This window comes from Neofelis nebulosa, chromosome 4 (genome assembly GCF_028018385.1).
Source record: "Neofelis nebulosa isolate mNeoNeb1 chromosome 4, mNeoNeb1.pri, whole genome shotgun sequence".
In the NCBI taxonomy this organism is placed as follows: Eukaryota; Metazoa; Chordata; class Mammalia; order Carnivora; family Felidae; genus Neofelis; species Neofelis nebulosa.
Genome location: NC_080785.1, coordinates 7,506,798 through 7,523,608, shown reverse-complemented (window position 1 = coordinate 7,523,608; position 16,811 = coordinate 7,506,798). Strand labels below are relative to the sequence as shown.

Sequence of the window (16,811 nt, the reverse complement as noted above, 5' to 3'; positions counted from 1 at the left end):
CGCGCGCGCGCGCGTGGGGGGGAGGGGCAGAGGGAAAGAGAGGGAATCTTAAGCAGGCTTTAAGCTCGGCGCAGAGCCCGACGCGGGGCTCGATGCCACGACCCCGGGATCATGACTTGAGCTGAAATCAACCACTCAACCGAGCCACCCAGGTGCCCCAAGGTTTCAGAATTTAATAAAGGTATTACTGTGCTCTTGGATGACGCTGCTAAAAACTGCCGGAATGGCGGCAGAGTCGAGTGTTTCTTCCAGAACCGGCAGGCCTGGTCCACAGGAATCATAGAGGGGAGATGCCTCTTGTGCCTGGATAATTGGGGACCTTTGTCAAGGAGCTGTCACGCCCTGCCTGCTGTGCATCTGGCCAGCGTATGTGAGGCCGATGTCCCATGAATCCCTTATCCCCCTTCTACCGTGGATCCGACAGAGCTGCTAACGCCACCTAAGAGCTGTCACTGCCGCCTTTCTGCGTGGCTTGGCCTAGACACTGAGGGGCTTTGCCCTGGCATGTACGGCCATATGGGTGTTGAGTGCTCCCATGTACGTAAAGCTCCTTCCACACTCGTCACAAGAAAAAGGCCTCTCCCCTCTGTGATGGTGCAGGTGGGTCTTCAGACTTCTCTTCTGGAGGAAGCCTTTGCCACATTCCGGACACCCGAAGGGCTTCTCGCCACTATGCGTGTGCAGGTGGACCTTCAGGCTTCCCCGTATGCAGTAGCTCTTGTCACACTCGGGACACCGGAAGGGCTTCTCACCACTATGGACTCGAATGTGTTCAGTGAGCCTGTACCGCTGAGTGAAACTTTTGCCGCACTTAACGCAGGAGAACGGCTTTTTGTCACTGTGCTGGAGCAGGTGGCTTTTCAAATTCCCTTTGAGACGGAAGCTTTTATTGCACTCAGGACACCGGAAGGGTTTCTCTCCGCTGTGGAGTCTCTGATGTTCGGTGAGCTGAGACTGCTGGGTGTAGGTCTTCCCGCACTCGCTGCACGCAAACGGCTTCTCGCCCCTGTGTATCCGCTGGTGGAACTTCAGGGAGGCCTTCCAGAAGAAGCTCTTGTCACACTCAGGACACCGGAAAGGCTCCTCCCCACCGTGAAGCCTCCTGTGCTCGGCGAGGTGCGAGTGTCGGCTGAAGCTCCGGCTGCACTCGGGACAGGAGAATGGCTTTTCTTTGGCGTGGACCTTGAGGTGCTCCGTGAGCCTCGACTGCCGAGGGAACGTCTTTTTGCACTCACCGCAGGAGAATTCCCTCTGCCTGTTGTGGACTCTGCTATGGCGAGCGAGCTTCGAGGGCCGGGTAAACCTCTTGCCACACTCCCCGCAGGAGAATGGCTTCTCCTCGCTGTGTAAACGCTGGTGGGCCTTCATGGCGTTCTTCCAAGAGAAGCTCCTGTCACACTCGGGACACTGGAAGGGCTTCTTCCCACTGTGCTGAAATAGATGGGCTTTGAGGCTTCTCTTCAGGCGGAAGCTCTTCTCACACTCGGGACACTGGAAGGGCTTCTCTCCCGTATGAACTCTGGTATGTTCAGCGAGTTTCGTCTTGTGTGTGAATTTCCGACCACATTCGTCACAAGAAAACGGCTTCTCTCCACCGTGGATCCTCTGGTGGGCCTTCACGGCAGCCTTTCGGGAAAAGCTTCTGCCACACTCCGGGCAACGGAAAGGCTTCTTCCCATTGTGTCGGCAAAGGTGGGCCTTCAAACTTCTCCGCAGGCGGAAGCTTCTGTCACACTCTGGACACCGGAAAGGCTTCTCCCCAGTGTGCACCCTGAGGTGCTCCGTGAGCTTGCACCGCGAGACGAAACCCTTGCCGCACCGCTCACAGGAAAATGGTCTCTCCCTTTTGTGCAAACACAGATGCTTCTTCAGAGCGGCTCTAAACTGGAAGGTCTGGTCACACTGGGGGCACGGGAGGGGGCGCTGGCCCACGTGAACAACCTGGTGAATGATCAGGCTGCACTTCAGATAGTAGCTCTTCTCGCACTTGCCACACCGGAAACGCTTCTTCTTACACAGGACCAGCCGGTTCCATCGGAGTTCAGAGCTCCCTCTGGATTCATTTTTGTGCTGTGGATATTTACAGAGCTGGCTCTTGGCGTGGTTTCTTTTGTGCTTTACCAAGTCTCTCTTTACCTGGAAGACCTTCCTACAGACAAAACAGGAATAAAATCTTGGCCCCGGCGGAATTTCCAAGTGACCTGGGGGACCTACCAGCGTAGGCCATGGATCGTTCTTATCCCGATTAGAGGATATGATGTCAAGGTTTTCATGTGGAATCCCTATTTCTTGGAGACTTGGGTGCCGTAAGGTGGCTCTTTGATTTGGTAAGATCTTTCTTTCCTCCCCTGGGAAGGTAGCACACGAACCCTGCTTTTGGAGGCCATTTGAACGGCATCCCTCCTCTTCTGCCCCAAGATTTCCTTGGTCACCTGGAGAGAAAAAAAGAAGACCCACCCTTACCAATGACGTGTCTGTGTTACGATGGGGTCAAGAATGGTCTTCACGTCACTACCAGCACGGGAAAAGGAATCCCATTGATCTTGATGACCTTGTGTATCTGCTTGCCACAGGCCAAGTATATCTAACTGTGATGTGCAAATTCTTCCATCAAGTGTTAAGAAATGGCTGCGTGTGGAAAAAAAATTGCAGGCAAATACATCTTGTGAACCAATGAATTATCCTCAGAGAATAAGCAGAAGTTGAAAGAAAATAAAAATGAGCTAGTCTGAGAATATGACCATTCTATTCTAGTTCCTTAAATCTGTGAAGTAAATCACATAATACTGAAGTATAAAGGCTTTGGGTCATATTCTTGCCCCTTCTACCACAGATTTCAGGAAAAGCTTTCTGGAAGAAATGCTAATAAAAAATATCTTTCTTGGCACCTGGGTGGCTCAGTCAGTTAAGTGTCCAGCTTCAGACCAGGTCATGATCTCACAGTTCACGAGTTCGAGTCCCACATTGGGTTCTCTGCTGTGAGTGCAGAACCCACTTCAGATCCTCTGTCCCCCTCTCTCTGCCCCTCCCCCACTTGTGCTCCCTCTCTCAGAAATAAACATAAAAAAAAAAGAAAGTATCTTTCTTAAGATGTCAAAATGACAATTTACTAAATTTCACAAAGAACGCTATGGAAATAATGCCCTTTTCCAAGGAACTTTGCATTGTAAGAAAGATATTAATAGACGCATAGTCACTGCTGTTCCCAGAGCAAACACCATGACGACAGGAAATGGGGAGCTGAGCTCGCACCGTATTCTCACCCGCAAAAACTGGAGCAGTCAATTCCAGATGCTGGCCTGAGCTGATGTATTTCAGAACCGCTTTTTCTCCTACCTGTTGAACTGGGTCCTAGGCCTCTCCGTTTTTAAAATCTCTTAACACAGGAGGAAACCTCACCTGTCAGGAAGGGTGGGCCTGCCCCCAGAGAACTCTGATTATGCTCTGTGGTCACGGTTAACAACAACAGGATGATGTCATTTACTAAGTTAGCACTCCATAGCTAACGTCTAGGTCATGGCAAAAGCGTACTTAACCTGTCTCCTTGAACTCTATTTCTTATCACTTACTATTTATTCCAGGCAGAGGAGCAGTTGTGATTATTGGGTGAGTACCACCTGGCACGAAGGGAACATTCGTTTTTAGGGACAGCCACCAAAGTTGGCTTTGGTACTCAAAAACCTTTCTGGGTCCTCCCTTTCTAAAGGATGAAGTCAAACTTCCTCCTTGGGATTTCTGGCCCCAGCTAATCTGACATCATGTCATGTTTCCCCTTCTTCACCTCCCATATGCTCCCAAGAATCACATTCAGCTATACATTTTCTAAACACAATGGGCTTGTTCCCACCTTTGAGACAGCTCATGTATAACCCCTGCTGATCTTCTCTAACCAAATCCGTCCATTCTTTGCTATTTAAATCCTAATTCCTTTAGAAGGCCTCCTGGGAAACTGCTGTCTCTACTCCACTCACTCTCCTCTAAATCCCTATACAACTCCTACTACCACTGCCACTTACTATTTTATTAAATTGTACACAGTCCCGTTATATAGACGACTAGTCCAACAGTTCAATATGATCGACTAACTTAACTGCCATCCCAGGTGAGCACGAAGACCAAATCCTCCAGCGGAACATATATATGGGTATATGTACGTGTCTCCTTCCCACCCCCAGCCTGAGTAATAACTAACACAGTCCTATGAACACGGTAGGGACTCAATGCTCATTAGATAAATGAAATAATAGACAGTGGCAATGAAATGAAGTCCTTGGGAATTCTTTTTTTGTTTTGATGGAGCTAGCCCATACGTTCCTGGGCTCAAATCCCTTCTTCTTAAGGAGAGTCCTATGACTTCCAGGGACTTAGATCTCCATTTAATAAAACATTAGCATAGTCTAAAAAATAACATATTCCCTTAAGCACTTAAAGTATTTCCAACGTTTTTCTTGTGATACAAGGAATTCAAAAAGGAATCCTTCTGGGGCAGCTGGGTGGCTCAGTTGGTTGAGCGTCCAACTTCGGTTCAGGTCATGATCTCACAGCTCATGAGTTCGAGCCCCGCATCGAGCCCTGTGCTGAGAGCTCAGAGCCTGAAGCCTGCTTCTGTGTCTCCCTCTCTCTCTGCCCCTCCCCCACTGCATTCTGTCTCTGTCTCTCTCTCTCTCTCAAAAATAAACATTAAAAAAAATTTTTTTTTTTAAAAAGGAATCTTTCAACAGTATTTTAGAACTCAAGTTCTAAAAATCTGTACAATAAAAAAATAGTATGTTATACCAAATTGGACGGTATTCCATTTCTCTATACTCAAATGGACACAGTGGTGTCACGGGGAAGATGGCTGTTCCTCAGGACTTGACAAGTGGGTCCTCTACTTGTTCTTTTACAGGGAATTCTTCTTTCCAGGGTCATAATTTTTTTTTAACAAAACATACACAATTTCCCTCCTTATAAAAGTAATACGTTCTTGTATTTGCTTCCCACTTGAGGGAAAAAAAGAACACTCTCCATCAAAACAATGCTTATTCACAACGTCCAGCTGACTATCCACAAAGATAAAAGAAATCAGTCATGACCCTAAATCCATCATACTCACCAAAATACAGCAACTTTCGAGTCTTCTGCGTGCTGCACTGCTCACCAGCAGAAGGGCTAAGTGTCATTCTTTTCTCCAAGGGTCCCTGGTCTCTGATTAACAGCGTTCTCCCTTGTTCCATCCAAGTGATCAAATCTGGCTTGGAAAAAACACCACCTGCAAAGAGAGTCCACATAAGACTCAATCTGGATTTATCTGAGTTCTTCACTGAACATGATTATCAGAGTTGACTTTGATTCCTGAAGACAGGAAATCAAAGTTAAGTTAAAAAAAATTGAAACCCGGGGCGCCTGGGTGGTTCAGTCAGTTAAGCGTCCGACTTCGGCTCAGGTCATGATCTCACAGTTCGTGGGTTCGAGTCCCGCGTCGGGCTCTGTGCTGATAGCTGAGAGCCTGGAGCCTGCTTCATATTCTGTGTCTCCTTCTCTCTCTGCCCCTCTCCTACTCGCGCTCTGCCCCCCCCCCCTCTCCCTCTCAAAAATAAATAAGCGATAAAAAAAAAATTGAAGCCCTTGAAATTACATGAATGACAACAAAATATAGCCTAACCAAGACTGCTTAGCTTAAATGTTCTCTGCAATGTTTCATAAAACTAAAGGAAATGGGGAAGTTAAGGACAATGATTTTTACTTTTATTTTAATGGTTATTTATTCTTGAGAGAGAGAGGGAGAGACAGAGCCCAAATGGGGTAGGGGCAGAAAGAGAGAAGGAGACACAGAATCCAAAGCAGGCTCTAGGCTCTGAGCTGTCAGCACAGAGCCCGATGCGGGGCTTGAACCCACGAACTGTGAGATCATGACCTGAGCCGAAGTCAGACCCTTAACCAACTGAGCCACCCAGGTGCCCCTGGACAATGATTTTTTAAATTTTTTTTTTCAACGTTTTTTATTTTTTATTTTTGGGACAGAGAGAGACAGAGCATGAACGGGGGAGGGGCAGAGAGAGAGGGAGACACAGAATCGGAAACAGGCTCCAGGCTCTGAGCCATCAGCCCAGAGCCTGACGCGGGGCTCGAACTCACGGACCGCGAGATCGTGACCTGGCTGAAGTCGGACGCTTAACCGACTGCGCCACCCAGGCGCCCCTGGACAATGATTTTTAAAAGGCCAACAGACCCAGGCAGAAAGTCTTAAAAAATGATCATTATGAGAACAATGTGAGTGCAATAAAAAGCAAAATCACAGGAGGTCAAGAAGGGAGCCTGATCACTAAACGCTTCTGACTAGACTCCCCATATTCAAGGAGACTAACTACTGAGGTGCAGTGAAGGAACCAGGAAGTTGTTAAACGATGGCAATGATGAAGGGAGAGAGAGTAATGTGTCTAATGACATAAGCATGAAGGGAAGAAGGACAGTTCTAAAGTAAAGGAATGATTTTAGAAGATCCAATGGATGCCCTGTAGTAGTGTCACCTACCGCTGAGACCTTGGATCAAGCATTGGCAGCACCTGAAGGGCTTGTGAAAAATGTGGACTCCTGGGCCTGAGGCTGGACCTGCTAAATCCTAATCTCTGGGGCTAATATCTGGATGCCCGTACAGAAAATCATTTGTAAATAATGCCCTTTGGGTTTTAAAAAGTGGGAAAATCAGACTGGATTTTCCAAGCACAAGGACACTAGTTGTGATAACTCCCAACTCAACCCTGGATAAGCACGTAGCTCGAGTTTCTCCTACCTTACTGGACTGAGACTGCTCTGCTTGACCTCCAAATGTTGAGGTGTCCCGGGGCTCTGTCCTATCTACATATTCTCCCTAGATGATTCCACCTAGCCCTGAGATTTCAAACACCATCTTGGGCCACCTGGGTGGCTCAAGTCAGTTGAGCGTCCGACTTCGGCTCAGGTCATGATCTCACGGCTGGTGGGTTCGAGCCCTGCGTGGGGCTCTGAGCTGACAGCTCAGAGCCAGAGACCTGCTTTGGATTCTGTGTCTCCCTCTCTGCTCCTCTCCCAGTCACGGTCTCTCTCAAAAATAAACATGAAAACAAATTTTTTTTAAACACCATCTATATAGTGACTCCAAATTTGTGAATCCAGCCCTGATCTTCACTTGGAATTCCACTCTTGCACACCCAATTATAAATATTTCCATAGAATATCTAATAAATATCTCAAACTTAAGGTCCTTTCCCCAAGCGTTCCTGATGTCATCGAATAAAGCCACTGGCTTCAACATACTCAAGCCAACAATCTAGGAGTTGATTCTTCTTTCACTTTTAGGCTCGACATCCAACCCACCAGCAAAATCCAGGACGCTCCCTCTGAAAGACATTCAGAGCCTGTCTCCTTCTACCTTTATCACCACCTACCTCGTTCAGCTGCCATGAAGCCTCACCTGCACTGCTGAGGTTCTTGGCTGGTGTCTCTCCTTTCATTGCTGTGCGCTATAATTCATTCTCCCCATGGCAACCCAAGTAATTAATTCTTCCAAGAAATTTTGTCTTACTAGTCCTGTGTAAATCCTCTCATCACCTTCCCTTTGTATACAGAACTAAATCGAACTCTGTACCTTGACCTAGAGGCCCCTTCCAGACTTGGCACCACAGTTCTCATCTCCTAGCCTTCTCCGCATGTGTGACTAGCCTTAGCGTGGTTCCCATCACACAATGAGCTCATGCACTCCAACCCTTAAACTTCTGCACTCATCTTTCCTCTGCTTAGAATTTTCTTCCCTCTGATTTCACACAACTGATTCATCTTGTCATCCCTATCTCAGATAGAAGAGATTATAGACCCCAAAGGAGGGAGAGAAGCCTACAGGCTATACTGAGATCACCTGTTAAATTGGAAACGGTAGAAATGGTTTTAATGATGTAAGAATGAGTTAGAGCAAGTTGGATAAACGGCAAAGTATAATCTCAACTTTCTCTTCAAATCTACCCCGTGAGTATTTCTCTGGGTATACCTACGTGTCCCATCCCACCGCCCCTTCTCCCTCTACCAGGGAACTTTTCCCCCAGTTCTTACGAGGAGAGAAAACTCCTCTTGTCGAGGCAACACATGTAGGCACCAAAGTATCAGTTTTAAAAAAAGGATACACTTAAAAAAAAAAGAGAGAGAGAGGCAATGAGGTCATTTAGTAATTCTAACTGTGGGACAAACAAGGGAGGTTTGGGGTGAAAGAGAATTCTGAATTAATAAGACTGGGGGGGGTGGGGTGCAGATATCACTAGATAAAATAATGACATGTTAAATATTCCCAGGCCATAATAGGAAGTTAAGAAGATATTCTAAGTGTAAACTGGCCACAGAATCATACTCAATAGCTAATACAGAGTGGAAAGCCTAATAGTATTAGGCTGGTTCCCCAAAAATGATTTCTTTGAAGCCAATCCTACCCAGGGAATCAAGAGTCTCATAATTGGTCTTCATCACTTGCTGATACATTTCCTTCTGCCACTTCTCCAGGATCTCCCACTCTCGTTCCGAAAAATATAAGGCCACATCATCAAATGTCATTGTTACCTGGAATCACAAACAGTACATACATACATTTTCACTTTCAGGCTCCCATCTTTCAATGTCCATGTCTTTAAGAGACGAGAAGAGGGGCGCCTGGGTGGCGCAGTCGGTTAAGCGTCCGACTTCAGCCAGGTCACGATCTCGCGGTCCGTGAGTTCGAGCCCCGCGTCAGGCTCTGGGCTGATGGCTCGGAGCCTGGAGCCTGTTTCCGATTCTGTGTCTCCCTCTCTCTCTGCCCCTCCCCCGTTCATGCTCTGTCTCTCTCTGCCCCAAAAATAAAAAAAAAAATAAAAAAATAAGTTGAAAAAAAAATTAAAAAAAAAAAAAAAGAGACGAGAAGAAACTATATTAAAATCTCATTCTTGGGCGCCTGGCTGGTTCAGCTGGTGGAGCATGCAACTCGTGATTTCGGGGTTGTAACTTTGAGCCCCACAGGGGTGTAGAGATTACTTAAAAATAAAATCATATAGGGGCACCTGGGTGGCTCAGTTGGTTAAGCCTCGGACTTCAGCTCAGGTCGTGATCTCGTGGTTTGTTGCTTTGAGCCCCACATTGGGCCCTGTGCTGACAGCTCAGAGCCTGGAGCCTGCTTTGGATTGTTTCCCTTTCTCTGCCCCTCCCCTGCTTGCGTGTGTGCACACGCGTGCTCTCTGTCTCAAAAATGAATAAATGTTAAAAAATTTAAAAAAAGAAAATCATATACATATATATAATTATATGTGATATATATATTCTATCATTCTCTCTGGATGGTGCCATGAACAATGTAATAAAGGGGTCACAGAAGTCTACTTGACCCACATAGTGAATTAATGACCAGCAGGCCTTTGAACACATGCATCACCTAAAGGGGGATCCTTTACTTAGCAACAACCAATTATTGGTATGCAAGACTTTTAAAAACTTTTTTATTTTGAAATACAGACTCAGGAAGTTGCAAAGATAGTACAGTACAGAAAGGTTCCCTGTGTCCTATACCTGATGGGGGAGGAGGTGAGAAGCGGAAGGGGAAAAAAATGCATTACATTAGTAAGATTATTAGATATGAAAATCTCAGTAAGGGTAGAAGCAAAACTTGCATAAGTAGGCAGGTTATATACTTAGTTGAATTTAACGGAGTTTCCTGGATTGAGCCCGGGATATGTCTATTAAACTCTAAAACCGGTGTTGAAATTTCCCGTTAACCACCCCAACTGGTTTCAAATTTTCTGTCATTTCCTACAGGGAGCAGTCTCCAGTTCCTTTCATTCCCAGTCTTCCTTCCCCTAACTTTTTTTTCATCCGTTCAGATGAGCTTCTTTGAGGTTACATCCATCAGCAGAGCACAGAACGGAGAACCCAAGAGAAACCAAAGAACTCCGACACACGGCGGAAACAGCGGGTGACAAGAGGGGACGCTTGGTTAGACCCTGAATTTCTCCCAGTGACCCCTTTTCTTCCTATTCCATTGCAGAAACAACCTGAGCACCAAAACCGTCCCTTTAACCGCCGGGGGCTCCGAGCTCAGTGCAGGGTCACGCACGTACAGTCCCCCGCCGCCTCACTGCCCGAATCGGGACCCCACACAAGATCGCGACAGGGACGAGTTTCGACAGGGCCCGCATCCTCCAAGGCCCCTCTTACCGGAGCCAGCTCAGCCATGGCCCTTCACGGCCCCCGCTTCTGCCCCTGCCTTCGCCGCTGCCCTGGAGACGCCGAGCGCACGGGTCACCCCCCAGCACCGCCCACGGCGCGCGGCCTTCCACCCCCGTCCAGCCCCGCTAGGCCCAGCCCCCGCGCGGTGCACGCTGGGACTCGCGCCCGGCCCGGCCCCACAGCGCCCCCTGCGGCCGGGAGGAGCCAGCACCGTCCCCGGGTCCTGGCGCAGGGTCTGGGTCTCCTAGCGAGGAAGACGGAGACGAGAGGCGCTGAAAGGAGCTGGAGAGAGGAAGACGGAGAGGCGGACGTGGGGCTTCAGCTGCAAGTGGGGAGAAGGCTCGCTCTTCACTGAGCCCCGGACGGAGAGGGGGCGCGGGGCTGGTTCCTCCCCGAAGCGGACCCCAGGCGAGGGGAGGATCATCTGTGAGGCCATCCCGGGAATGAAGCGAGGGAGGTGAGCCGGCCCAGGGGGTCAATGAGCAGGTCCCTGTCATGGGCAATGGGGAGTCCGTCCTGCCAGGGATTCTGAGAGTGTGCAGCGCCCCCCCCCCCGCCCCCGCCCCCGCCCCCGCTCCCGCCCCCGCTCAGAATCCTCCCGCCAGGGGCCAGAAGGCAGGCAAGTCATCCACCAAATCCGGCTTCTTTTTTTTTTTTTTCTTTTCAACATTTTTTTTTTAATTTATTTTTGGGACAGAGAGACACAGAGCATGAACGGGGGAGGGGCAGAGAGAGAGGGAGACACAGAATCGGAAACAGGCTCCAGGCTCCGAGCCATCAGCCCAGAGCCCGACGCGGGGCTCGAACTCACGGACCGCGAGATCGTGACCTGGCTGAAGTCGGATGCTTAACCGACTGCGCCACCCAGGCGCCCCCACCAAATCCGGCTTCTTCAGTGAAACCACTTCTGGTCTACCTTGGACACACGTCGAGCCCATATTTAACGGTAGGTTTTTGTAGATACGTCTCAGGTTGAGGGCGTGCTCTTCTATTCCGAGTTTGCTGGGAATTTATATTGTGAGCGGGTGTTTTGTTTTGCCCAAAGCCTTTTCTGCATCAATTTATATTTTTATGTGGTTTTTCTCTCTTAAACAATTAATACGGTTGGTTAGACAGATTGATTTCTGAACGTTGAACCAGCCTTGCATTCCTGCCATAAACCTTACGGGGAAGACCTGTGGAGGGTTGAAATGCTACTCATCTTACAAGCCGACAAATCAGCCTGCCGTAGTTTCATAGGCGCTGACAATAGACAAAATTCATGGGTCATAGGCAGCTTGAGATTTATGTTCACATCGTTCATTACCTTGTCCTCAAGTCCCATGGGAATGATATGGGGTGGCCCAGGTGGATCCTGCACACATGATGGCTTTGTGTTGCAGGTGAAGAACCCAAACCATGGCATTCCCACTCTTACAGTGGAGCTGTTAGCAATTTGCTCGACTACTCTGATCATCTCTCTTTTATTGTCAATAACTACACTAAACGTAGTTATTAAAGTACTTGGATTTAGATCTTTTTTATTATTAGTCTTCTGCTTTTCCTCTCTGCCTTTCATTTCTCTGTTTTCTCTTCTGGATTATTTGACTTTGTTTTAGTATTGGATTTTAATTTACTTATAATTTTCGCTGTGTCTTTTTATTTTTTTTAATTTATTTATTTATTTTGAGAGAGAGAGAGAGAGAGAGAGAGAGAGAATCCCAAGCATGCTTCACACTATCAGCGCAGAGCCCCGTGTGGGGCTTAAACTCACAAACCGTGACATCATGACCTGATCCGAATTCCAGAGTCTGGGGTTTAACTGACTGAACCATCCAGGTGTCCCTCACTGTATCTCTTTATATTCTATTTCGTAGTTGCTTTAGGAACTCTAAAATATGCATTTAATTTTCTTTTACCGTTTTTAAAAGTTTGTGTATTTATTTTAAGAGAGACAAAGAGAGCACAAGCAGGAGAGGGGCAGAGAGAGAATCCACATGCCGTCAGAAGCAGTCTCCACACGCCATCGATGTGCAGAGCCCAATGTGGGGCTCAAACCCATGAAACTGTGAGATCATGACCTGAGCTGAAACCACATCAGTCCCTTAACCGACTGAGTCACCCAGGCACCCCTAATTTTCTTTTACTTTGTTAAAAGAGCAGCTTTATTTGGATATAATTAGTATACCATACAATTTTCCCATTTAAAGAGTACAGTTCAATGACTTTTAGTCTATTCACAGCTTCTTCCTTTATTCTTTCTTTTTTAAATAATAGACTTTTTAAAAATCAGTTTTAAACTCACAGAGAAATGAGTGTTAAATACAGAGTTCTCATTAGTCCCCCACCTTCCCTTGATTTCCCATATTAAAACAAGCATGCAGGATTTTCAAGATTAAGAACATCCAAGGAAACAGAACTGCACAATGACCTATATAAAATTCTAACTGTAGAAAATTTAAAAGTCTGATTGTCTCAGAGCTGATTGGACTGACTTGCAATGTTATGATCAATATAAGAATGTTACATGTCTCCCATCCTTTGCCAACATTGTTTTCAAGATTTTATTTTTAAGTAATCTCTGCACCCAACATGGGGCTGGAACCCACAACCCAGAAATGCAGAGTCACATGCTCTACCAATGGAGCCGGCCAGACACCCCGGCCAACATGTTTCATTTGCTCTGACATCCATTTCATGTAATCATATTTTAATTTTGTTTTGATTTGCATTCATTTCACAAAAAATGATTGATGCTGTGTTCTTTTCTAAATAGAAAAATTTATCCACGTAATTGTAGATTCACGTGGGAGTATAAGAAATAATACAGAAACATCCCATGTTTTACTGGTACGCGTTTGTATGTGTGCGTTTGTTTAATTTCATAAGGCTGTAGGCTTTTCTATGCACTAATTTCTTTTTCCTCCTCTGTAAACTCTTCATTTCCTATTTGGCAATTCACTGGTGGATCCTAGAAAACAATTTTACCTATTTAAGTAAATTTCATATCACATCACAATCACATCACAAAATCCAGTGATTTTTCTCATATTTTTTTTGGATTCAGTATAAGTTTATAAAAACTTATTAGGTTTTATAAAATGTATATATTGAGATGTATTCATTTTTGTCTTTGACTTTCTTAGAATTTCTCTATATATAAGAATTTGTCTTTGAATTGTCTTAGACACTCTGTACATATAAGGTAGGGTAACAAATTACGGAAAGGAATTTTTTTTTCTTTGAGTAAACTCATTGGCCACGTGGAATTATTGCAGGATATGGTGTTAGATGTGGATATGGAATAGTTTTTATTTGTTCTAATATCCACTTTTACCACGTGGACAGCCTTTGTCCTGTTTTAGTGAAATTCACTTTATGCCGGTAATTCGAAGTGCTCATGAGCCTTTAAAGCCAATGGAGGGGTACCTGGGTGGCTCAGTCGGTTAAGCAGCCAACTTTGACTCAGGTCAGGTTCGTGAGTTCGATCCCCCCGTGGGGCTCTGTGCCAACAGCTTGGGCCTGGAGTCTGCTTTGGATTCTGTGTCTGTCTCTGTGCCCCTTCCCTGCTCGCACTCTTCTCTCTCTCTCTCTCTCTCTCTCTCTCTCAAAAATAAATAAACAGTAAAAACAAAATTTTAAGCCAGTGGAGCCCCTTCTTCTTTATGAATGTCAAGGACACTCACTGACTTCCTTAGTGGTTCTTCTATTTCTCCAGCCTTCTGCCTTCTCCTGCTGCTGGTGAGCTTGGCCAGGTCAGCTCCACATCTTTACTGTTGTCATTATAGCCAAGGACTATTTCTCCTAAAGCTGCTACCAGGTCCTCAAAGTTAGGGGCATATATATTTTTTCCTGGAACGATTACAGTTTTCAGTCTAAGTAAGGTCTGTCCTCTGGGTTTACCGTGTCTTTTACTGGACACTCAAATGATATTCCCAGGGGGCCGGAGAAGTGAGCACCTGAGGAACACCACCACGTGTTACACACTTGCTGTGTACATGACAGCCCAGTATCTTGATGTGTCTTCCATGTATTCAGAAGGAAAGAAATCACGAAGAGGCACGGATGCAGCTATTTTTGTAAAATTCTGCTTACTTTCCTAAACTATCCATTCCAGGTCAGCCTCTCTGCTCTCCACGAGGAATGAAGGTTTTCCACTACATGGCCTGACAAGAATCTCGCCCCAAGCTTTAGGCCATCCCAAGACAACAACACATCTCCGTTCCCCAGAGTTCTTTCTGGCTGACTTCAGGAGGTCCTAGCCCACAAAGAAGCCAGCTATGGTGGAAAGACCTTGAATTTTAGAGTGAGACCTGGGTTTGGGTGTTGGCTCTACCATTTGCCATCTTTGTGACATCAGGCAAGTCATTTGAATACCTGTAACTTTGGTTTCCGTATCTGAAGGGTTGCTGTAATGATTAAGTGAGGGGGGCACCCAGGTGGCTCAGTCGGTTGAGCGGCCGACTTTCGGCTCAGGTGATGATCTCGCAGTTTGTGGGTTCGAGCCCCGCGTCGGGCTCTGTGCTGACAGCTCGGAGACTGGAGCCTGCTTCGGATTCTGTGTCTCTCTCTCTCTGCCCCTCCCCTGCTCAAGCTCTGTCTCTCTCTGTCTCAAAAATAAATAGAAACATTAAAAAAAATTTTTTTTTAATAATTAAGTGAGATAACATAGATAAAGCACTTTCACCACAGTATCTAGCATTTATTCCTCCTGGCCTTGCCTCTTTCCCATCTCCCTCAACTTTAGATTGTCTAGTATGCTGATAGGCACCTCTTTCACCCTACGTGGAAGTCTCCTCAGTTCCCTTCTCTCGAGTCTTCTTTTCTCCCCTAACCTGAATCTCTTGGTCCTGTGTTATTTCCCCACGAATGATTCAGCATAAAGCCAACCTAATAGGCAAAAAATCTTACAGAGTCAAGTCGCCTTTGACATTTCTTAAGTTGCTTCTAAAGTACGGTATAAATGGCTTTATGCAATTCTGCACGGCATTTCTTATATACACCGATGTTTCAGAACCACTGACTTAGATCAAGGGAAGGAAGGAAAGGAAAGCCCGTTTATAGATGTGTATGCATTCAAACCATTCTGCCTCTAAGATAATCATCAAATCTCTGGAGGTAGTGAAGCAACAAATGGAGAAAATGAAAGTGTTGCTGCTTGCCTATTGGGCCTACTGCATTCCACATTAATATTAAATTTCTATAACCTTAACAGAGTCAATAGACTTGTTTAGTTAGAGGATTACCCCACCTTATAAGCACACGGGATGTGACTTAAGAAGTATCTATCACAGGGTGCCTGGGTGGCTCAGTCGGTTGGGCGACAGACTTTGGCCCAGGTCATGATCTCATGGTCTGTGAGTTCCAGCCCCACATCGGGCTCTGTGCTGACCGCTCGGAGCCTGGAGCCCGCTTCGGATTCTGTGTCTCCACCTCTCTCTGCCCCTTCCATGCTCATGCTCTGTCTCTGTCTCTCAATAATAAATAAAATGTTAAAAAAAAAATAAAAAAAAAAAAAGAAGTATCTATCACATGGGGGCATTATGAGGGCTAAAAGCTACAAAGTATGTGCTTATTCACACAGTGCTTGGCATATAGTAAGCATTTAATATAAGTTAGCAATTGTTTTTATCATCTTCTTGAAAAGCTTCAGATAAAGAACCTAAAATCCCAGAACCAGATGGAAAACTGTCTTTCTCATTTCACTGAGAAGCATCATATGCACTTAAATGAAAATACATGACAAGTCCCTTTTAAATATGTGGTTAGGAGAAACCAGAGACTCCAAAAAATCATACATATACTCACAAGAGGAGGAAGAATCTTACCTAGAATTACCTATATTATTCTAATGTTTTATTTCTCCTTTTTCTTTTGAAGGCCTTACTAAGCCTTCTGTTTAAGTTACTAGATATGTTTAAGTTACTAGAATTCACTGTTCACTGTTTTGTTTTGTTTTTTTTGTTTTGTTTTGTGTGTGTGTGTGTGTGTGTGTTTATTTATTTTTGAGAGAGAGAGAGAGAGAGAGAGAGACAGAGCATGAACAGGGGAGGGGCAGAGAGAGAGGGAGACACAGAATTGGAAGCAGGCTCCAGGCTCCGAGCCATCAGCCCAGAGCCCGACGCGGGGCTCGAACTCACGGACTGCGAGATCGTGACCTGAGCTGAAGTCGGAGGCTTAACAGACTGAGCCACCCAGGCGCCCCTCACTGGTTTTTTTTTTCTTTTAATTTCTTTAATGTTTATTTATTTTTGAGAGAGAGAGAGAGACAGAGAGACAGAGCATGAGTATGAGTGGGGGAGGGGTAAAGAAGGAGGGAGACACAGAATCCGAAGTAGGCTCCAGGCTCCGAGCTGTCATCACAGAGCCCGATGCGGGGCTTGAACCCACAAACTGCGAGATCATGACTGAGCTGAAGTCGGATGCTTAACTGACTGAGCCACCCAGGCGCCCCTATTCACTGTTCTTGTTTCCAGTAGGTGCTAGAAATGAGGTGGCCGGGGTACGTTAACCCCCAAGGAGAAAACACACTCTAAACTGCAGCTAAGATTGTAATGTTTTATTTGTCAAGTTTGAAGTCTGAGTTGAATCGCCATTTATAGGCAAACAAGCTTGTTTTCTCCTTAATAAGCAGGAGG

At 46.1% G+C, this 16,811-nt stretch overlaps 1 protein-coding gene and 1 long non-coding RNA gene across 4 annotated transcripts; one reads left to right on the top strand and one right to left on the bottom strand.

Moving 5' to 3' along the window:
- Positions 1-7: 7 nt before the first annotated feature.
- ZNF425 (zinc finger protein 425) lies at positions 8-10,290 on the bottom strand. 3 transcript variants are annotated; one of them, XM_058723922.1, is made up of 5 exons: positions 10,183-10,290; positions 8,436-8,562; positions 5,096-5,251; positions 3,570-3,617; positions 8-2,432 (listed from the first exon to the last, which is right to left on the bottom strand). In XM_058723922.1, the coding sequence occupies exons 1-5, from the start codon at positions 10,198-10,200 to the stop codon at positions 478-480; spliced, it is 2,304 nt and encodes a 767-aa protein (XP_058579905.1). In that variant the 5' UTR covers positions 10,201-10,290; the 3' UTR covers positions 8-477. The 3 variants fall into 3 exon arrangements, with proteins under 3 accessions (XP_058579905.1, XP_058579906.1, XP_058579907.1); XM_058723923.1 differs by lacking the exon at positions 3,570-3,617; XM_058723924.1 differs by lacking the exon at positions 8,436-8,562 and having other exon boundaries at positions 10,183-10,275.
- A 79-nt stretch (positions 10,291-10,369) lies between these two features.
- On the top strand, positions 10,370-15,385 carry LOC131508789 (uncharacterized). Its single transcript, XR_009260149.1, has 2 exons — positions 10,370-10,651; positions 14,291-15,385. It is a non-coding gene; the product is annotated as an uncharacterized LOC131508789 (long non-coding RNA).
- The last annotated feature ends 1,426 nt before the right edge of the window (positions 15,386-16,811 follow it).